Consider the following 25,520-nt stretch of genomic DNA (forward strand, 5'->3'; position numbering starts at 1 on the left):
AGTACCATACAGTGCACACTGCCTACAGAATAGTACCATACAGTGCACACTGCCTACAGAATAGTACCATACAGTGCACACTGCCTACAGAATAGTACCATACAGTGCACACTGCCTACAGAATAGTACTATACAGTGCACACTGCTTACAGAATAGTACCATACAGTGCACACTGCCTACAGAATAGTACCATACAGTGCACACTGCTTACAGAATAGTACCATACAGTGCACACTGCCTACAGAATAATACCATACAGTGCACACTGCCTACAGAATAGTACCATACAGTGCACACTGCCTACAGAATAGTACCATACAGTGCGCACTGCTTACAGAATAGTACCATACAGTGCACACTGCCTACAGAATAGTACCATACAGTGCACACTGCCTACAGAATAGTACCATACAGTGCACACTGCCTACAGAATAGTACCATACAGTGCACACTGCCTACTGAATAGTACCATACAGTGCACACTGCCTACAGAATAGTACCATACAGTGCACACTGCCTACAGAATATTACCATACAGTGTACACTGCCTACAGAATATTACCATACAGTGCACACTGCCTACAGAATATTACCATACAGTGCACACTGCCTACAGAATATTACCATACAGTGTACACTGCCTACAGAATATTACCATACAGTGCACACTGCCTACAGAATATTACCATACAGTGCACACTGCCTACAGAATAGTACTATACAGTGCACACTGCCTACAGAATAATACTATACAGTGCACACTGCCTACAGAATAGTACTATACAGTGCACACTGCCTACAGAATAGTACCATACAGTGCACACTGCCTACAGAATAGTACCATACAGTGCACACTGCCTACAGAATATTACCATACAGTGCACACTGCCTATAGAATAATACTATACAGTGCACACTGCCTACAGAATAGTACCATACAGTGCACACTGCCTACAGAATATTACTATACAGTGCACACTGCCTACAGAATATTACCATACAGTGCACACTGCCTACAGAATATTACCATACAGTGCACACTGCCTACAGAATAGTACTATACAGTGCACACTGCCTACAGAATATTACTATACAGTGCACACTGCCTACAGAATAGTACTACACAGTGCACACTGCCTACAGAATATTACTATACAGTGCACACTGCCTACAGAATAGTACTATACAGTGCACACTGCCCACAGAATAGTACCATACAGTGCACACTGCCTACAGAATAGTACTATACAGTGCACACTGCCTACAGAATATTACTATACAGTGCACACTGCCTACAGAATAGTACTATACAGTGCACACTGCCTACAGAATAGTACCATACAGTGCACACTGCCTACAGAATAGTACTATACAGTGCACACTGCTTACAGAATAGTACTATACAGTGCACACTGCCTACATAATAGTACTATACAGTGCACCCTGCCTACAGAATAGTACCATACAGTGCACACTGCCTACAGAATAGTACCATACAGTGCACACTGCCTACAGAATAGTATTATACAGTGCACACTGCCTACAGAATAGTACTATACAGTGCACACTGCCTACAGAATAGTACCATACAGTGCACACTGCCTACAGAATAGTACTATACAGTGCACACTGCCTACAGAATAGTACTATACAGTGCACACTGCCTACAGAATAGTACCATACAGTGCACACTGCCTACAGAATAGTACCATACAGTGCACACTGCCTACAGAATAGTACCATACAGTGCACACTGCCTTCAGAATAGTACCATACAGTGCACACTGCCTACAGAGTCAACGCAACCCATGAGGAAGCAAATTTATACCAAAAGACAGGGCTGGTGCAAGGATTTTTGCCACCCTAGGCGAAAGCTAATTTTGCCGCCCCTTGACCTGCCCAATGGCTCTGCTCTTTGACACTCCCCACCTTACTAATCGGGTGACACACTGTAACAAGCCCCCTGCTCATGTAATCTCCTTAATACTGGGGTGACACAGTGTAACAAACCCCTTCCTCATGTAATCTCGTTACTACTGGGGTGACACACTGTAACAAACCCCCTCCTCGTGTAATCTCCTTACTACTGGGGTGACCCACTGTAACAAACCCCCTCCTCATGTAATCTCCTTACTACTGGGGTGACACACTGTAACAAACCCCCTCCTCATGTAATCTCCTTACTACTGGGGTGACACACTGTAACAAACCTCCCCCTCATGTAATCTCCTTACTACTGGGGTGACACACTGTAACAAACCCCCTCCACATGTAATCTCCTTACTACTGGGGTGACCCACTGTAACAAACCCCCTACTCATGTAATCTATTTACTACTGGGGTGACACACTGTAACAAGCCCCCTCCTCATGTAATCTCCTTACTACTGGGGTGACACAGTGTAACAAACCCCTTCCTCATGTAATCTCCTTACTACTGGGGTGACACACTGTAACAAACCCCCTCCTCGTCTAATCTCCTTACTACTGGGGTGACAAACTCTAACAAACCTCCTCCTCATGTAATCTCCTTACTACTGGGGTGACACACTGTAACAAACCCCCTCCTCGTGTAATCTCCTTACTACTGGGGTGACCCACTGTAACAAACCCCCTCCTCATGTAATCTCCTTACTACTGAGGTGACACACTGTAACAAGCCCCCTCCTCGTGTAATCTCCTTACTACAGGGGTGACACACTGTAACAAACCTTCTCCTCATGTAATCTCCTTACTACTGGGGTGACACACTGTAACAAACCCCCTCCTCATGTAATCTCCTTACTACTGGGGTGACACACTGTAACAAACCTCCCCCTCATGTAATCTCCTTACTACTGGGGTGACACACTGTAACAAACCCCCTCCACATGTAATCTCCTTACTACTGGGGTGACCCACTGTAACAAACCCCCTCCTCATGTAATCTCTTTACTACTGGGGTGACACACTGTAACAAGCCCCCTCCTCATGTAATCTCCTTACTACTGGGGTGACACACTGTAACAAACCTCCTCCTCAAGTAATCTCCTTACTACTGGGGTGACAAACTCTAACAAACCTCCTCCTCATGTAATCTCCATACTACTGGGGTGACAAAGTGTAACAAACCCCTTCCTCATGTAATCTCCTTACTACTGGGGTGACACACTGTAACAAACCCCCTCCTCGTGTAATCTCCTTACTACTGGGGTGACACACTGTAACAAACCCCCTCCTCATGTAATCTCCTTACTACTGGGGTGACACACTGTAACAAGCCCCCTCCTCGTGTAATCTCCTTACTACTGGGGTGACACACTGTAACAAACCTTCTCCTCATGTAATCTCCTTACTACTGGGGTGACACACTGTAACAAACCCCCTCCTCATGTAATCTCCTTACTACTGGGGTGACACACTGTAACAAACCTCCCCCTCATGTAATCTCCTTACTACTGGGGTGACACACTGTAACAAACCCCCTCCACATGTAATCTCCTTACTACTGGGGTGACCCACTGTAACAAACCCCCTCCTCATGTAATCTCTTTACTACTGGGGTGACACACTGTAACAAGCCCCCTCCTCATGCAATCTCCTTACTACTGGGGTGACACATTGTAACAAACCCCCTCCTCATGTAATCTCCTTACTACTGGGGTGACACACTGTAACAAACCTCCTCCTCATATAATCTCCTTACTACTGGGGTGACACACTGTAACAAACCTCCTCCTCATGTAATCTCCTTACTACAGGGGTGACACACTGTAACAAACCTCCTCCTCATATAATCTCCTTACTACTGGGGTGACACACTGTAAAAAACCCTTCCTCATGTAATCTCCTTACTACTGGGGTGACACACTGTAACAAACCCCTCCTCATTTACTCTCCTTACTACTGGGGTGGCACACTGTAACAAGCCTCCCCCTCATGTAATCTCCTTACTACTGGGGTGACACACTGTAACAAACCCCCTCCACATGTAATCCCCTTACTACTGGGGTGACACACTGTAACAAACCTCCTCCTCATGTAATCACCTTACTACTGGGGTGACACACTGTAACAAACCTCCTCCTCATGTAATCACCTTACTACTGGGGTGACACACTGTAAAAAAAACCTCCTCATGTAATCTCCTTACTACTGGGGTGACACACGGTAACAAGCCCCCTCCTCGTGTAATCTCCTTACTACTGGGGTGACACACTGTAACAAACCTTCTCCTCATGTAATCTCCTTACTACTGGGGTGACACACTGTAACAAACCCCCTCCTCATGTAATCTCCTTACTACTGGGGTGACACACTGTAACAAACCTCCTCCTCATGTAATCACCTTACTACTGGGGTGACACACTGTAACAAACCTCCTCCTCATGTAATCACCTTACTACTGGGGTGACACACTGTAACAAACCTCCTCCTCATGTAATCACCTTACTACTGGGGTGACACACTGCAACAAACCTCCTCCTCATGTAATCTCCTTACTACTGGGGTGACACACTGTAACAAACCTCCTCCTCATGTAATCTCCTTACTACTGGGGTGACCCACTGTAACAAACCCCCTCCTCATGTAATCTCCTTACTACTGGGGTGACACACTGTAACAAACCTCCTCCCCATGTAATCTCCTTATTACTGGGGTGACACACTGTAACAAACCCACTTCTCATGTAATCTACTTACTACTGGGGTGACACACAGTAACAAACCTCCTCCTCGTGTAATCTCCTTACTACTGGGGTGACACACTGTAACAAACCTCCTCCTCGTGTAACCTCCTTACTACTGGGGTGACAAACTGTAACAAACCTCCTCCTCATGTAGTCTCCTTACTACTGGGGTGACACACTGTAACAAACCTCCTCCTCATGTAATCTCCTTACTACTGTGGTGACACACTGTAACAAACCTCCTCCTTATGTAATATCCTTACTACTGGGGTGACACACTGTAACAAACCTCCTCCTGATGTAATATCCTTACTGCTTGGGTGACACACTGTAACAAACCTCCTCCTCATGTAATCTCCTTACTACTGGGGTGACACAGTGTAACAAACCTCCTCCTCATGTAATCTCCTTACTACTGGGGTGACACAGTGTAACAAACCTCCTCCTCATGTAATCTCCTTACTACTGGGGTGACACACTGTAACAAACCTCCCCCTGATGTAATCTACTTACTACTGGGGTGACACACTGTAACAAACCTTTTCCTTATGTAATCTCCTTACTACTGGGGTGACACACTGTAACAAACCACCCCCTCATGTAATCTCCTTACTACTGGGGTGACACACTGTAACAAACCTCTTCCTCATGTAATCTCCTTACTACTGGGGTGACACACTGTAACAAACCACCCCCTCATGTAATCTCCTTACTACTGGGGTGACCCACTGTAACAAACCCCCTCCTCATGTAATCTCCTTACTACAGGGGTGACACACTGTAACAAACCTCCTCCTCATGTAATCTCCTTACTACTGGGGTGACACACTGTAACAAACCCACTTCTCATGTAATCTACTTACTACTGGGGTGACACACAGTAACAAACCTCCTCCTCATGTAATCTCCTTACTACTGGGGTGACACACTGTAACAAACCTCCTCCTCGTGTAACCTCCTTACTACTGGGGTGATACACTGTAACAAGCCTCCTCCTCATGTAATCTCCTTACTACTGGGGTGACACACTGTAACAAACCTCCTCCTCATGTAATCTCCTTACTACTGAGGTGACATGGTGGTGCTGGCTGGGCGGGTGCTTCGGATGCTGGCTCCAAACTTTCAATCTGCAGAGCAGCGCCCCCATCAAGAGGGCGCTCTAGGCAGCTGCCAATTTTGCGGTCAGGACTTGGCACAGGGATGGGCACAGTCACCTCCATCTGAGAGAATCCTGTCCCCAGCGTCAGTCTGCAGCCGCACAGCAGGCGATCTCCATCCTCCTCCTCCTTCGCCGTATTTGCAGATTACATTTACTTCACTCCAGAGCAGAAAAAAGACGACGTTCCGTCTCTAAGCGTCGGGTCTTTCCGCACTGCTGGACCTGGCATCGTTCTCTGACAAACACTTATTTCTCACGTCTTCTGCCACCCATCGGTCTGTGCCAGATAAGTGAGGCCTTTATTATCGCTGAATGGTGCGTAATGACGCCGGACGCCGCTCCTGCTTTTGGCAAATGCGATGAAACTCACAAGAGTTGGAAAGTACGAAACGTAGCGAGAACGACCATCTGTGATTCCTGCCCTGCCAGGAATAAAACTTACACCATGCTTTATATCTGCCAGTGCCAGGGGGCAATGCCACCTGGTGCGGCCCATGGTACCTGCTCTGGGGGGTGTCCACAGCATGGTCCATATCACTATATACAGGAGATATATAATTTATACCAGCTGTGCATATATATTATATACAGTATATACCAGGTTATACCAGCATGGTCCATATCACTATATACAGGAGATATATAACTTATACCAGCTGTACATATATAATTATATACAGTATATACCAGGTTATACCAGCATGGTCCATATCACTATATACAGGAGATATATAACTTATACCAGCTGTACATATATAATTATATACAGTATATACCAGGTTATACCAGCATGGTCCATATCACTATATACAGGAGATATATAATTTATACCAGCTGTGCATATATATTATATACAGTATATACCAGGTTATACCAGCATGGTCCATATCACTATATACAGGAGATATATAACTTATACCAGCTGTGCATATATATTATATACAGTATATACCAGGTTATACCAGCATGGTCCATATCACTATATACAGGAGATATATAACTTATACCAGCTGTACATATATAATATATACAGTATATACCAGGTTATACCAGCATGGTCCATATCACTATATACAGGAGATATATAACTTATACCAGCTGTACATATATATTATATACAGTATATACCAGGTTATACCAGCATGGTCCATATCACTATATACAGGAGATATATAACTTATACCAGCTGTACATATATATAATATACAGTATATACCAGGTTATACCAGCATGGTCCATATCACTATATACAGGAGATATATAACTTATACCAGCTGTACATATATATTATATACAGTATATACCCAGGTAATACCAGCATGGTCCATATCACTATATACAGGAGATATATAACTTATACCAGCTGTACATATATAATTATATACAGTATATACCAGGTTATACCAGCATGGTCCATATCACTATATACAGGAGATATATATCTTATACCAGCTGTGCATATATATTATATACAGTATATACCCAGGTTATACCAGCATGGTCCATATCACTATATACAGGAGATATATAACTTATACCAGCTGTACATATATATTATATTCAGTATATACCAGGTTATACCAGCATGGTCCATATCACTATATACAGGAGATATATAACTTATACCAGCTGTACATATATAATATATACAGTATATACCAGGTTATACCAGCATGGTCCATATCACTATATACAGGAGATATATAACTTATACCAGCTGTACATATATATTACATACAGTATATACCAGGTTATACCAGCATGGTCCATATCACTGTATACAGGAGATATTTAACTTATACCAGCTGTACATATATAATTATATCCAGTATATACCCAGGCTATACCAGCATGGTCCATATCACTATATACAGGAGATATATAACTTATACCAGCTGTACATATATATATTATATACAGTATATACCCAGGTTATACCAGCATGGTCCATATCACTATATACAGGAGATATATAACTTATACCAGCTGTGCATATATATTATATACAGTATATACCCAGGTTATACCAACATGGTCCATATCACTATATACAGGAGATATATAACTTATACCAGCTGTACATATATAATTATATACAGTATATACCAGGTTATACCAGCATGGTCCATATCACTATATACAGGAGATATAACTTATACCAGCTGTACATATATAATTATATACAGTATATACCAGGTTATACCAGCATGGTCCATATCACTATATACAGGAGATATATAACTTATACCAGCTGTACATATATAATTATATACAGTATATACCCAGGTTATACCAGCATGGCCCATATCACTATATACAGGAGATATATAACTTATACCAGCTGTACATATATAATTATATACAGTATATACCAGGCTATAGCAGCATGGTCCATATCACTATATACAGGAGATATATAACTTATACCAGCTGTACATATATATTATATACAGTATATACCCAGGTTATACCAGCATGGTCAATATCACTATATACAGGAGATATATAACTTATACCAGCTGTACATATATATTATATACAGTATATACCCAGGTTATACCAGCATGGCCCATATCACTATATACAGGAGATATATAACTTATACCAGCTGTACATATATAATTATATACAGTATATACCAGGTTATACCAGCATGGCCCATATCACTATATACAGGAGACATATAACTTATACCAGCTGTACATATATAATTATATACAGTATATACCCAGGTTATACCAGCATGGTCCATATCACTATATACAGGAGATATATAACTTATACCAGCTGTGCATATATATTATATACAGTATATACCAGGCTATAGCAGCATGGTCCATATCACTATATACAGGAGATATATAACTTATACCAGCTGTGCATATATATTATATACAGTATATACCAGGCTATAGCAGCATGGTCCATATCACTATATACAGGAGATATATAACTTATACCAGCTGTACATATATATTATATACAGTATATACCCAGGTTATACCAGCATGGTCCATATCACTATATACAGGAGATATATAACTTATACCAGCTGTACATATATATTATATACAGTATATACAAGGTTATACCAGCATGGTCCATATCACTATATACAGGAGATATATAACTTATACCAGCTGTACATATATAATTATATACAGTATATACCCAGGTTATACCAGCATGGTCCATATCACTATATACAGGAGATATATAACTTATACCAGCTGTACATATATATTATATACAGTATATACAAGGTTATACCAGCATGGTCCATATCACTATATACAGGAGATATATAACTTATACCAGCTGTACATATATAATTATATACAGTATATACCCAGGTTATACCAGCATGGTCCATATCACTATATACAGGAGATATATAACTTATACCAGCTGTACATATATAATTATATACAGTATATACCCAGGTTATACCAGCATGGTCCATATCACTATATACAGGAGATATATAACTTATACCAGCTGTACATATATATTATATACAGTATATACCCAGGTTATACCAGCATGGTCCATATCACTATATACAGGAGATATATAACTTATACCAGCTGTACATATATATTATATACAGTATATACACAGGTTATACCAGCATGGTTCATATCACTATATACAGGAGATATATAACTTATACCAGCTGTACATATATATTATATACAGTATATACCCAGGTTATACCAGCATGGTCCATATCACTATATACAGGAGATATATAACTTATACCAGCTGTACATATATATTATATACAGTATATACCAGGTTATACCAGCATGGTCCATATTACTATATACAGGAGATATATAACTTATACCAGCTGTACATATATATTATATACAGTATATACCAGGTTATACCAGCATGGTTCATATCACTATATACAGGAGATATATAACTTATACCAGCTGTACATATATATTATATACAGTATATACCAGGTTATACCAGCATGGTCCATATTACTATATACAGGAGATATATAACTTATACCAGCTGTACATATATATTATATACAGTATATACTCAGGTTATACCAGCATGGTCCATATCACTATATATACAGGAGATATATAACTTATACCAGCTGTACATATATAATTATATACAGTATATACCAGGTTATACCAGCATGGTCCATATCACTATATACAGGAGATATATAACTTATACCAGCTGTACATATATAATTATATACAGTATATACCAGGTTATACCAGCATGGTCCATATCACTATATACAGGAGATATATAACTTATACCAGCTGTACATATATAATTATATACAGTATATACCAGGTTATACCAGCATGGTCCATATCACTATATACAGGAGATATATAACTTATACCAGCTGTACATATATATTATATACAGTATATACTCAGGTTATACCAGCATGGTCCATATCACTATATATACAGGAGATATATAACTTATACCAGCTGTACATATATAATTATATACAGTATATACCAGGTTATACCAGCATGGTCCATATCACTATATACAGGAGATATATAACTTATACCAGCTGTACATATATATTATATACAGTATATACCCAGGTTATACCAGCATGGTCCATATCACTATATATACAGGAGATATATAACTTATACCAGCTGTACATATATATATTATATACAGTATATACCAGGTTATACCAGCATGGTCCATATCACTATATATAGGAGATATATAACTTATACCAGCTGTACATATATAATTATATACAGTATATACCAGGTTATACCAGCATGGTCCATATCACTATATACAGGAGATATATAACTTATACCAGCTGTACATATATATTATATACAGTATATACCAGGTTATACCAGCATGGTCCATATCACTATATACAATGTATTATATCTGGAATCATCTGGACTGTGTAGGTTGCACAATCCCCCGTTTACGCCATAAATCCCCCACGTGACGTTCGTACCTCGCCGACCTCTTCCCCGGCATCTGGACCCAGTCATCCCGATAATTTGCGCTCCCGCTCTTTGTATTCAGGTCCACGATGCATGAAAATCTAATAAAGATGATTACCTCTTCCTAAATACCCATTGGGGGGTGCGGGCGCTCACGTATAGCTGGACGGACATCGCGTAGAATTTTTTACATTAGTTCATAATTTACAATAATTAAATGCGCAGGCGGCGCCGGATTCTTCCACCTTGTAAGATTAATTAATCGAATATGCGCAGGATATACTGTACGTGTGAAAACACCTTTAATATGATATACGACTGATCACCTGGGAGCGAAAAGATCACATCTATTAGGCTTCGTAAATTTCGGCTACCCATAGAACGTCTTATTTAAAGGGACAGTATAAATTGCTTAAAAATTTGGTTTATTGGCTTTGTATTTTGGAGTAAAGTTGCAGTAAAATTAATTCTGGAGAAAATAAATAATAATAATAATAATATGTATATGTATATATAAATAAAAATATTCCTTATTATTTCAATAATAATGTTACACATTGAGTCCTGTACAACAGTGCCCCTAGTGGTCAATGATGTAGAACAATGTGTTTCCATTAGGGCAGTGTTTCCCAACCAGTGTGCTTCCAGCTGTTGCAAAACTACAACTCCCAGCATGCCCGGACAGCCTCTGGCTGTCCGGGCATGCTGGGAGTTGTAGTTTTGCAACAGCTGGAGGCACGCTGTTTGGGAATCACTGCTTTACTTGAGCCTTGTATGGTGGTACCATCTGGATCCTGTATGCAATTGTTATGTGGCCATCTCATGCAGTGTTGTTTGGTTGTATTAAGAACTGTATAGTGTTGTTATTTGGGCACCATATTTCGGTATTACTTGTTCTCTGTACGGTAGTACATTCCTATATGGTGTTGTTATGTGATCACTACACGGCAATGTTGTTTTCTAGTATTATGTAAGAGCCGTATATTATTTTCATTTGGTCACTATATTGCGGAATTACTTGTTCTCTGTATGGTAGTACATTCTGGATACTATATATTGCTGTTACGTGGTCACTATATGGCCATGTATCTGTATATATTTGTTATTTGGACACTCTATTGCGGTATTAGTATTATGTAAGAGCTGTATATTGTTTTTATTTGGACACTATATTGCGGTACTACTTGTTCTCTGTATGGTATTACATTCTAGATCCTATATGGTGCTGTTATGTGGTCACTACAATGTTGTTCGGTTGTAATAAGAGATGTATTTTTTGGGGGCACCATATTGCGGTATTACTTGTTCTATTTAAGGTGGTACATTGTGGATCCTATATGGTGCTGTTATTTGGTCACTATATGACAATGTTGTTTGGTGGTATTATTGAAGAACTGTACAGTGTTATTATTTGGGCACTATATTGCGGTATAACTTGGAATCAGTATGGTAGCACTAGTTGGACCCTATATGGTGCTGTTATGTGGCCACTATATGGCAATGTTGTTTAGTGGAATTATTAAAGAACTGTACAGTGTTATTATTTGGGCACTATATTGCGGTATAACTTGGAATCAGTATGGTAGCACTAGTTGGATCCTGTCTGGTGCTGTTATGTGGCCACTATATGGCAATGTTGTTTAGTGGTATTATAGAACCAAGTGTTGTTATTTGGGCACTATATTGCGGTATTACTTGGGTTCTGCATGGTGGCACTAGTTGGATCCTATATGGTGCTGTTATGTGGTCACTGTAAGGCAATGTTGTTTGGTGATATTTAAGAGCTGTATAGGATTAGGAAGTCCTCAGAATCTTAAGACAGTGAGGACTGCAGAGAATTTAACACGTGATTTCACTGTATGGGGGATTATGGAAGATGATATTATAAGTTACAAGAGATCATCCTACCATCGCCCCATTATGGTTGTCAACAAATGCCCCTCACCAGTACTAGATGATACCCCTGGGCCGAAAAGAATGGAGACCCATTGGGCCTTTCAATAGGCCTACTCAGGAGATAGTGGGGCCCATCACAAAGATCAAGATGGGTCAGGTTCAGAGTATAAGGGTCAATGTAGCCGCCATCTTGTTTACTAACAAAAAAAATTATTTGTAAAAAAGAGTCCTTCACATGTTTTTCTCATTCAGGATTGGGACCTCTCTTTCTCAAAAGTCTCAATAGTATCTTCATGGTCTACCTTGGTGGTGTGTACACCTTGGCCTTCAGGTTTATTGGACCAAACATTAAACCAAACAACATGGAAAAGGCATAGCACCTTCTTCAATGAACGCTAGAGGTTGTCCTCCATGATATGTTCAATGAACCCAAGAGGTTGTCCTTCATGATATGTTCATTGAACCCTAGAGGTTGTCCTTCATGATATGGTCAATAAACCCTAGAGGTTGTCCTTCATATGGTCATTGAACCCTAGATGTTGTCCTTCATGATATGTTCATTGAACCCCATAGATTGTCCTTCATGATATGTTCTTTAAACCCTAGAGGTTGTCCTTCATGATATGTTCAATAAACCCTAGAGGTTGTCCTTCATATGGTCATTGAACCCTAGATGTTGTCCTTCATATGTTCATTGAACCCCATAGATTGTCCTTCATGATATGTTCTTTAAACCCTAGAGGTTGTCCTTCATATGTTCATTGAACCCTAGATGTAGTCCTTCATGATATGTTCATTGAACCCTAGAGGTTGTCCTTCATATGTTCATTGAACCCTAGATGTTGTCCTTCATTATATATTCATTGGACCCTAGAGGTTGTCCTTCATGATATGTTCATTGAACCTTATAGGTTGTCCTTCATGATATGTTCATTAAACCCTAGAGGTTGTCCTTCATATGTTCATTGAACCCTAGATGTTGTCCTTCATGATATGTTCATTGAACCCTATAGGTTGTCCTTCAAGATATGTTCAATAAACCCTAGAGGTTGTCCTTCATATGGTCATTGAACCCTAGATGTTGTCCTTCATGATATGTTCATTGAACCCTATAGATTGTCCTTCATGATATGTTCTTTAAACCCTAGAGGTTGTCCTTCATATGTTCATTGAACCCTAGATGTAGTCCTTCATGATATGTTCATTGAACTCTAGAGGTTTGTCCTTCATGATATGTTCATTGAACCCTAGAGGTTGTCCTTCATGATATGTTATTTCCATATTGATCACCTTCCCTGATAACATGAGGTCATTCAGAAGATTGGCCATTGTATATAAGACCAGGACTGTCCTATCTGCAATGGTCGATCTTCAGAATTACCTTCCACCTCACGTTCAAAAGACGTTTGCATCCGCAGTGAAGGTTGTTGTATAATTCAATTACTGGCCAATGTTTTTTTGATTGTCATGGAAGCCTGTGTCCTAATGTTGACGTAACCATAAGATGCTTGTGTCTTCTATAGGTTAAATGTAATCAAGCTCAATGGGTCCGGCAGGCAAGATGAACTCGTGCAAATTCATGGACCAGGACATTGAAAGTCGGGGCATTAAGTTGCCCAAACAAGTACAGAACCCTCCCCCGGTGCAAACCAACCGTACCATGGTGATGGCAGAACCAGAGAAGAGGCGGAGGCAGAGGTACGTAGAGAAAGACGGCAAATGTAACGTTCACCATGGAAATGTCCGGGAGACCTACCGCTATCTGACAGACATATTCACCACCTTGGTGGACCTCAAGTGGAGATTTAATCTTCTAGTCTTCACCATGGTTTACACCATCACGTGGATTTTCTTCGGATTCATCTGGTGGCTCATTGCCTACATCCGTGGAGACCTCGACCACATTGAGGATGCATCATGGACGCCGTGTGTTGACAAGTTGAACGGTTTTGTATCCGCCTTCCTTTTCTCCATAGAGACAGAAACCACCATAGGTTATGGATACAGGGTCATCACCGATAAGTGCCCCGAGGGAATCATTCTTCTGCTGGTCCAAGCCATCCTTGGCTCCATAGTCAATGCCTTCATGGTGGGCTGCATGTTTGTAAAGATCTCCCAGCCAAAGAAGCGAGCAGAGACCCTCATGTTCTCCAATATGGCGGTCATCTCTGTGAGGGACGGGAAGCTATGTTTGATGTTTCGGGTGGGAGACCTGAGGAACTCACACATTGTGGAGGCGTCCATCAGAGCCAAGCTGATCAAGTCCAAACAGACCAAGGAGGGAGAGTTTATACCCCTCAACCAGACGGACCTTAATGTGGGTCTCGACACCGGAGACGACCGCCTCTTCCTGGTTTCTCCTCTTATTATCTGTCACGAATTTAATGAACACAGTCCGTTCTATGAGATTTCCAAAGAGCAGCTGGGGAAGGAAGAGTTCGAGATTGTAGTCATCCTGGAAGGGATGGTGGAAGCTACAGGTAAGATCTTCAGTATCCAACCAATGTATGATGACCTAGTGAGATCAGATGTTTCCTTTAATACATATTCTACACTATAATACTGCCCCCTATATACAAGAATATAACTACTATAATACTGCTCCTATATACAAGAATATAACTACTATAATACTGCTCCTATATACAAGAATATAACTACTATATTACTGCCCCTATATACAAGAATATAACTACTATAATACTGCCTTCTATATACAAGAATATAACTACTATAATACTGCTCCTATATACAAGAATATATCTACTATAATACTGCTCCTATATACAAGAATATAACTACTATAATACTGCCTCCTATATACAAGAATATAACTACTATAATACTGCCTCCTATATACAAGAATATAACTACTATAATACTGCTTCCTATATACAAGAATATAACTACTATAATACTGCTCCTATATACAAGAATATAACTACTATAATACTGTTTCTATATACAAGAATATAACTACTATAATACTGCCCCCTATATACAACAATATAACTACTATAATACTGCTCCTATATACAAGAATATAACTACTATAATACTGTTTCTATATACAAGAATATAACTACTATAATACTGCCCCCTATATACAAGAATATAACTACTATAATACTGTCTCCTATATACAAGAATATAACTACTATAATACTGCTCCTATATACAAGAATATAACTATTATCATACTGCTCCTATATACAAGAATATAACTACTATAATACTCCTCCTATATACAAGAATATATCTACTATAATACTGCTCCTATATACAAGAATATAACTACTATAATACTGCTCCTATATACAAGAATATAACTACTATAATACTGCCCCTATATACAAGAATATAACTGCTATAATACTGCTCCTATATACAAGAATATAACTACTATAATACTGCTCCAATATACAAGAATATAACTACTATAATACTGCTCCTATATACAAGAATATAACTACTATAATACTGCCTCCTATATACAAGAATATAACTACTATAATACTGCCTCCTATATACAAGAATATAACTACTATAATACTGCCTCCTATATACAAGAATATAACTACTATAATACTGCTCCTATATACAAGAATATAACTACTATAATACTGCTCCTATATACGAGAATATAACTACTATAATACTGCTCCTATATACAAGAATATAACTACTATAATACTGCTCCTATATACAAGAATATATCTACTATAATACTGCTCCTATATACAAGAATATAACTACTATAATACTGCTCCTATATACAAGAATATATCTACTATAATACTGCTCCTATATACAAGAATATAACTACTATAATACTGCTCCTATATACAAGAATAGAACTACTATAATACTGTCTCCTATATACAAGAATAGAACTACTATAATACTGCTCCTATATACTAGAATATAACTACTATAATACTGCTCCTATATACTAGAATATAACTACTATAATACTGCTCCTATATACAAGAATATAACTACTATAATACTGCTCCTATATACAAGAATATAACTACTATATACTGCTCCTATATACAAGAATATAACTACTATAATACTGCTCCTATATACAAGACTATAACTACTATAATACTGCTCCTATATACAAGAATATAACTACTATAATACTGCTCCTATATACAAGAATATAACTACTATAATACTGCTCCTATATACAAGAATATACCTACTATAATACTGCTCCTATATACAAGAATATAACTACTATAATACTGCCCCTATATACAAGAATATAACTACTATAATACTGCTCCTATATACAAGAATATAACTACTATAATAGTGCTCCTATATACAAGAATATAACTCCTATAATACTGCTCCTATATACAAGAATATAACTACTATAATACTGTATCCTATATACAAGAATATAACTACTATAATACAGCTCCTATATACATGAATATAACTACTACAATACTGCTCCTATATACAAGAATATAACTACTATAATACTGCTCCTATATACAAGAATAGAACTACTATAATACTGCTCCTATATACAAGAATATAACTACTATAATACTGCTCCTATATACAAGAATAGAACTACTATAATACTGCTCCTATATACAAGAATATAACTACTATAATACTGCTCCTATATACAAGAATATAACTACTATAATACTGCTCCTATATACAAGAATATAACTACTATAATACTGCTCCTATATACAAGAATAGAACTACTATAATACTGCTCCTATATACAAGAATATAACTACTATAATACTGCTCCTATATACAAGAATATAACTACTATAATACTGCTCCTATATACAAGAATATAACTACTATAATACTGGTACTATATACAAGAATAGAACTACTATAATACTGTTTCTATGTATATTTCATCCCGCACTCAGTGATTTGGTATGTTGTGGTGCGCAGGGATAAGTGGTCCCCGGTGACGCGGTCTTCTCCATCCCCATCACTCTTGTGTTCCTTCACTGAGGGCTCTTAAGAAGCTTCTTCTGAACCTCGTTTCATTTCCTCCTGCACTTATTGCATCCAGTGAGGTCAGCGCCGCTTCACCAGAACATCAGGGATATGGTTATTGCTGCTGATCTCTGATCACTGAGCAGTCATTACATTGTAATTTCCCCTAATAATCCACTATGTGTTCATTGCTTTTTTATTGATCTTACGTCATATCTGAGCTTCACATCCGGCTGCTATTAGATTGATATAACATTGTGTTTCCAACCAGGGCGACTCCAGCTGTTGCAAAACTACAACTCCCAGCAGGCCTGGACAGCAAACGGCTGTCCGGGACTGCTGAGTGTTGTAGTTTTGCAACAGCTGGAGGCACCCAGGTTGGGAAACGCTGCTCTAGTTTGTGCCTTTAGCTGTCCGGGCATGCTGGGAGTTGTAGTTTTACAACAGCTGGAGGCAGCCTGATTTGGAAACACTTGTTCTAATCTGTGCCGTTGGCTGTCCGGGCATGGTGGGAGTTGTAATTTTGCAACAGCTGGAGGCACCCGGGTTAGGAAACACTGCTCTAGTCTGTGCCTTTAGCTGTCTGGGCATGCTGGGAGTTGTAGTTTTACAACAGCTGGAGGCACCCTGATTGGGAAACACTTGTTCTAGTCTGTGCCTTTAGCTGTCCGGGCATGGTGGGAGTTGTACTTTTGCAACAGCTGGAGGCACCCAGGTTGGAGAACGCTGCTCTAGTCTGTACCTTTAGTTCTCAGGCATGCTGGGAGTTGTAGTTTTGCAACAGGTGGAGGCACCCAGGTTGGGGAATGCTGCTTTAGTCTGTGCCTTCAGCTGTCTGGGCATGTTGGGAATTGTAGTTTTGCAACAGCTAGAGGCACCCTGGTTGGGAAACACAGCCATAAGGGGTTAAACTACCAATAGGATCCTCTTTAAACTCTATCTTTACCAGCAATACATATAGTCTAATACCTCAAATGGTTTGTACAGTAAGAGAAGAGTGACACCTGGTGTTGTCTCTAGAAAGTACAAGTAAAAACTAGATTCCTTGTGTAACACTGACATCTGGTGTTCAAAGTGAAAACTGCATGTTACTATAATTTTGCTCTCAAAGAAGCACATTCCTGTACCTATACCGGTGTTTCCCAACCAGGGCGCCTCCAACTGTTGCAAAACTACAACCCCCAGCATGCCCGGACAGCCTTTGGCTGTCCAGACATGCTGGAGGCACCCTGGTTGGAAAACACTGCTCTAATCTGTGCCTTTAGCTGTCCAGGCATGCTGGGAGTTGTAGTTTTGCAACAGCTGGAGGCACCCAGGTTAGGAAGCGCTGCTCTAGTCTGTGTCTTTAGCTGTCCGGGCATGCTGGGAGTTGTAGTTTTGCAACAGCTGGAGGAACCCAGGTTAGGAAACGCTGCTCTTGTCTGTGCCTTTAGCTGTTCAGGCATGCTAGGAGCTGTAGTTTTGAAACAGCTGGAGGCACCCACGTTAGGAAGCGCTTTTCTAGTCTGTGCCTTTGGCTGTCCGGGCATGCTGGGAGTTGTAGTTTTGCAACAGCTGGAGGCACCCAGGTTAGGAAGCGCTTTTCTAGTCTGTGCCCTTAGCTGTCCGGTAATGCTGGGAGTTGTAGTTTTGCAACAGCTGGAGGCACCCAGGATAGAAAACGCTGCTCTAGTCTGTGCCATTAGCTGTCCAGGCATAATGGGAGTTGTAGTTGTTCAACAGCTGGAGGCACCCAGGTTAGGAAGCGCTTTTCTAGTCTGTGCCTTTGGCTGTCTGGGCATGCTGGGAGTTGTAGTTTTGCAACAGCTGGAGGCACCCAGGATAGAAAACGCTGCTCTAGTCTGTGCCATTAGCTGTCCAGGCATAATGGGAGTTGTAGTTGTTCAACAGCTGGAGGCACCCAGGTTAGGAAACGCTGCTCTAGTCTGTGCCTTTAGCTGTTCAGGCATGCTAGGAGCAACAGCTGGAGGCACCCAGGTTAGGAAGCACTTTTCTAGTCTGTGCCCTTAGCTGTCCGGGCATACTTGGAGTTGTAGTTTTCCAACAGCTGGAGGCCCCCAGGTTGGGAAATACTGATCTACACAAATCAAGTACCTTCGCCATTACCAGTCCTGCAGCGCCATCTGTTTTGTCCCAGCACAGCTACATCCATACGGTTCATTACTATAACTGGGTCATGTGATTACCGGCCTGACGTACAAAAAAAGTGATAAATGTGTCGGAGGAAGTGGTCAGTCCCGGGTCAGCTGACTTTCTGTGACCTATAGGAGGACATCTTTATCAGATCGCATGTGGCCGCTAATTTTTTCATAATGTTCTTTTTTTTTTTGTCTCCTTGCTGTCGCAGGTATGACATGTCAGGCTCGCAGCTCCTACGTGGAGAGGGAGATCCTCTGGGGTCACCGCTTCATGCCGGTCCTCACGCTGGAAGAAGGCTTCTATGAAGTTGACTACGACACTTTCCACAACACGGACGAAACGCCGACCCCGACCTGCAGCGCCAAAGAGCTGGCGGAGCTGAGCGAGAAGGGCGAGATGCTGCAGCTCACCTCCATCAATAGCAAAGGCAACCAGACCACAGAGAGCGACCTGCAGGAAGGGTCAGAGGTCGAGAGCGCCCCGGCCATCTCCAACGGGGACGTTAGTAAAATAAAGATGGACGCTTGTCCGTAAATACGGGGGGGAAATAAATCTGTGGAATTTTTTTCGCCATCAACAGGCAGGACGATCGTTTATGAGAATTTAGGAGCTATGACGACCTGCTGCGCACGCCAAATAATACCGGGAGGCTGCACGTGTTCTGCGCGAAGCGGCCATCTTGTTGGGCGGAACACTTAAGGGCTCTAGGATCTGGTGACATATTAAGGAATGAACCCCTCAAGCCCAGATATACAATAGCTTAAGACAGTGTTTCCCAACCAGGGTGCCTCCTGCTGTTGCAAAACTACAACTCCCAGCATGCCCGGACAGCCTTCGGCTGTCCGGGCATGCTGGGAGTTGTAGTTTTGCAACAGCTGGAGGCACCCTGGTTGGAAAACATTGAATTAAGATTATATCAGACAATGAAGAGTGCAGAAAAAAAAACTATTTAAGTCGTACTTTTCTGTCCATCATGATGAAGCCATGATAGGGTCTACTGCACAGATCACCCAGCTTTCCAAGGATAACGAACAGCACTATGACTGATTGTGGATCCATTTTTTTTCCCCCACTCTGCCTCATTCTATAGACTTCTTGTCATTCAGCAGCCAAGGAAAGCTGCATGGCGTCTATATATCGATTGATAGAAGAGCACTTGTCATATCTGAATCTGGGAAAGCTGGGTGTACATCCAATACGGTCACTATTACAGCACTCACTTAGCTTCCCTATACTTCTGAAAAGCAGAACTGGCTGGGTGTACTGGCTGGGTATGGCAGGAACCCCAATCCCCCCATTTTAATTTTATAAATCAGATTTATCATGACAAAAAAAAGAAAGCTTTTGGGGAACTCCCAGGGGTGATTGTAATGGCAGCCATATTGTTTAGCACCCAGCTTTCCCAGAAACAGATAGAACCTCTTTTTGGAAGGCAAGGAGTGAAAGGGGGTTGTCCAGGATTCCAAAAAACATGACCGCTTTCAGTTCAGTTCCATTAAAGAGAGGGTGACTAAGCTGCAGTACCAGACATAACCTGTGGACAGGTGTAGCACTGTTTCTGGAAGAAAGCAGCCATGGTTTTGTTATCCTAGACAACCCCTTGAATGCTTCCCCCAGGCCAGATGAATTTACAGTTCAGGGGTTTAGGAAAGCAGAGTGACAACTGTAATAGTGGGCTTATTGGAAGTCACCCACATAAGCAGATACATACGTGTTCAGTCTGTGTTTTTATTTTTCTTATTTTATGGCATATTGGTCAGGAAAGGGTTAAAGGGTTACTTGGGTGGAAAACGTAATTTTTTTTAATTTTTTTTTATGTTTTAATGAACTGGTGCCAGAAAGTTAAACAGATTTGTTAATAACTTCTATTAAAAAAAATCTTTATCCTTCCAGTACTTAGCAGCTGTATACATTTTTGAATTTCTTTTTTGTCTTGTCCACAGTGCTCTCTGCTGACACCTGATGTCCGTGTCAGGAACTGTCCAGAGCAGCATATGTTTGCTATGGGGGATTTTCTCCTGCTCTGGACAGTTCCTGATACGGACATCAGGTGTCAGCAGAGAGCACTGTGGACAAGACATAAAAAGAAATTCAAAAAGAAAAGAATTTCCTCAGTAGCATACAGCTGCTAAAAAGTACTGGAAGGATAAAGAATTTTTTTTTAAATAGAAGTCATTTACAAATCTGTTTAACTTTCTGGCATCAGTTGATTTAAATTTTTTTTTTTTTTAAATGTCACCGGAGTACCCCTTTAAGTACCGCTCATTCAGGTCTCGGACACGAGCCAGAACTCGTATATCAATCAGCGTTACATCGCGCCAGATTTATCGATCTGTTCGAGACAAAGACTGGAAAGACTTTCCCATAGCAACCAATCACACCTCATTGGTTGCTATGGGCAAATCACTCCAGTGTTTGTCTTGGACAGATCAATAAATTGGGCCCATTGTGAGTGTTATACATGTAGCCATATAGGGTGCAACGGCGGCATTTGTTCCCGGGCCCTGGTGTCTGGTGGGGGGCCCCAAAGACCCCTCGGCAATATAAAAAAGGTACCAGTATTGTAAATGACATATGGTAGGTGGGGGGCCCGGGTGCTTCAAGTGTCCCCTCAGATCCATATTCTTCAAACTGATATCTTTAAAGGGGTACTCCACTGCCCCAGTGTTCGGAACACGGGGGTCGTGGCGTCACGTCACGACCCCTCAATGCAAGTCTATGGGAGGGGGCGTGGCAGTCGCAGCGAAACAAGAAAATCCCTCTCTAAGCGCCACTTCTCCAAAACGGAATCAGACAGGCTCTGTGCGATTCCGTTTTGGAGAAGTAGCGCCTAGAGAAGGATTTTCATGTTTCTCTGCTGAAGACAATGATGGCGCTGTTTTCGGAAGAAATTAGCTCAGTTTTTCTATCCCTGGATAACTCTTAAACTCCTTCCCTCTGTGTCACGTGACCTGGAAGGACCCAATGTAAATCTATGGGGCTATCTTGGTAAGGCTGCATTCACACCACGTTTTTGCAATACAGTTCCCGTATCAGGTTTTTGATGAAAAACGGATTCCTCAAAACCGGCCTAAACTGTATCAAAACGTGTGTACAAATTTTAACCCGTATACAGTTAAAAACCGTATACGGTTTAAAAAATGATGTCCGGTTGCATCAGTTTTTTAAGAAAAAAAAACGTATACGTTTTTAACCTTTCACTCCATTATGAATAAAGTTTCACTTGTTTGTTTGAAATTCCAAGAAAAAAAACTGTGCAAAGTCAAAAACCGTATGGTGAAAACCGGATGGAACCGAACGCACATACAGTACTGCACGGTTCCCATTGACTCTCATGTTAAAAAATAAAAAAAACTTATACGGTTTAATACAGTTTTTCACCCGGACCAAAAACCGTGGTAGACTACGGTAAGGGTAAAAAAAAAACTGACAAAACCGTATAAGACGCAAAACGGACACAACCGGATGCATTGTTTGGCGTACGGTTTTCAATGGAGAGTCAATGCATACGGTTTTCAATACGATTCCATACGGTTTTCACATAGAAAACGTATACGGGAACTGTATTGCAAAAACGTGGTGTGAATGCGCCCTAAGAGAAGCGCGGCGCCATGACGGCCTTATAGATTTACATTATGCGCACAGCCACACACTTCTCCCCTCGGTCATTCACTTATTCACTCGGAGTCTGAACGCGAAGATCCCGACCAATAAAAACGTTTGTCATGTCCCTAGGACAGTGTTTCCCAACCAGGGTGCCTCCAGGTGTTGCAAAACTACAACTCCCAGCATGCCTGGACAGCCGAAGGCTGTCCAGGCATGCTGGGAGTTGTAGTTTTGCAACATCTGGAGGCACTCTGGTTGGGAAACACTGCCCTAGGAGGTGTTTTGTTATTGCCAGCTCCGTTTTTAGCTAAGATATAGTCCGTCAATGCTTTTTGTGGGTGTGTGCATTCACTGACAGCAAGCGGATATCTTAAAAACAGGAGCTAAAACACAAAGGGGCTGAGTCATGGAAACGGTGTTGCCTATAGCAACCAATCCCAGCGCCGCTTTTATTTTTTACCAGAGCAGAGTTATTAATGAAAGCCAAACTTTGATTGGTTGCTATGGGCAACAGACTGTTTTACTTTCAGTTTGTAAAGGTGAGGCCTACTGTAAGGCCCGGTTCAGGCTACGAAAATTCTGCCCCCTCCTCCGGAAACCCGCTACAATCCGCCATAGACATTACTGTCCGCTTCACCACAGCACAGTGTGGGGACATCTCCGGCGGACTCCGCTAGACGATTGATCACGTGAACATGTTCCAATTTCGCATTAGAGATTCCGTTACGGACAGGGCTCAAGTCCTGCAGGAATACGTGGGAACTGAGTTCCTGCACTTTTACCACAGCAGGAACACTGTTCCCATTAGCGGGAGTCCTGCAGGACCAGCCCTTATGTGGAAGATTTCCCATCCTTTTTTTTCCAGGACTTGACCCCCTGGTTACGGAACTTTCATGGTGGGAGCTGAGCTGCAGCAACCACCCCCAAAAATTACCATTTTATGCTTTAAAAAGACACCCAAAAATTGCTAATTTCTTCATATCGATATTCAGATAAATTTTACAACCATACGTTTTTTAAATACAGTTCCCGTATCGGGTTTTTGATGAAAAACGGATTCCTCAAAACCTGACTAAACTGTATTAAAACGTGTGTACAAATTTCAACCTGTATACGGTTAAAAACCATATACGGTTTAAAAAATGATGTCCGGTTGCATCCGTTTTTTAAGAAGAAAACGTATACGTTCTTTAACTTTTCACTCTATTTTGAATAAAGTTTCACTTGTTTGATTGAAATTTCAAGAAAAAAAACCGGTGCAAAGTCAAAAACCATATGGTGAAAACCGGAGGGAACCGTACGCACATACGGTTTTGTACGGTTCCCATTGACTCCCATGTTAAAGAAAAAAAAAACGTACGCGGTTTAATATGGTTTTTCACCCGGACCAAAAAACGTGGTAGTCTACGGTTTTGGGTGCGGGTAAAAAAACGGACAAAACCGTATAAGACGCAAAACGGACTAAACTGGATGATGCGTTTGACATACGGTTTACAATGTTAAGTCAATGCATACGGTTTTCTATACGGTTCCGTGCGGTTTTTAACTTGAAACCGTATACGGGAACTGTACAGCAAAAACGTGGTGTGAATGCGGCCTTACAGAGATTATTTAAAATAAAATAAAAAGGTCACTGTTGTTTCAAGCACTGCCTGTTGTTAGGCTCAGTCCGTTTCTAGTAACACAGAGACCAGGATGGAACACAGAAGTGTTGGGGGGGGCGGAGTTTAGCTAATACTATGTGCAAGAGACCATCTGGGCTGTGTAACTGTAATATGTGAGCCTGTTTGCCTCCTCCAGAGGATCCACACTGTACCTGAAAGAAATCAAGGCTTCCTTTCTTCATCATAATCATCAGCTCCGTGATTAGGGGGACGAATTCTATCATTTCTGTAACCCCTTCTCCTCCCCCACATCAAATCTATAGTAGTGTACTAGAAATCATCCCCCCAGCACAGTGCCAGCCTATTCAGTCCAGCCAGTGCTCTTTCTCCATGGCATAACAGTAAGGACTAGGTGCTGTCCTGTGATTGGCCAAACAACTAAGGTAAAGTAATTCCTGTGTGTGTACTACTAGTAAACAGCC

At 40.9% G+C, this 25,520-nt stretch overlaps 1 protein-coding gene across 2 annotated transcripts in view; it reads left to right on the forward strand.

The window, feature by feature from the left end:
- LOC130293572 (G protein-activated inward rectifier potassium channel 2-like) overlaps positions 1-20,599 on the forward strand; it is a 69,515-nt gene extending 48,916 nt beyond the window's left edge. For both annotated transcript variants that reach the window (XM_056542410.1, XM_056542411.1), the window contains exons 2-3: positions 14,224-15,180; positions 20,037-20,599. In XM_056542410.1, coding sequence (XP_056398385.1) covers positions 14,244-15,180; positions 20,037-20,362 — 1,263 coding nt within the window. In that variant the 5' untranslated portion in view covers positions 14,224-14,243 and the 3' untranslated portion in view covers positions 20,363-20,599. The remainder of the gene's footprint in view (positions 1-14,223; positions 15,181-20,036) is intronic.
- Positions 20,600-25,520: the final 4,921 nt, after the last annotated feature.

Source organism: Hyla sarda, chromosome 10 (genome assembly GCF_029499605.1).
Source record: "Hyla sarda isolate aHylSar1 chromosome 10, aHylSar1.hap1, whole genome shotgun sequence".
In the NCBI taxonomy this organism is placed as follows: Eukaryota; Metazoa; Chordata; class Amphibia; order Anura; family Hylidae; genus Hyla; species Hyla sarda.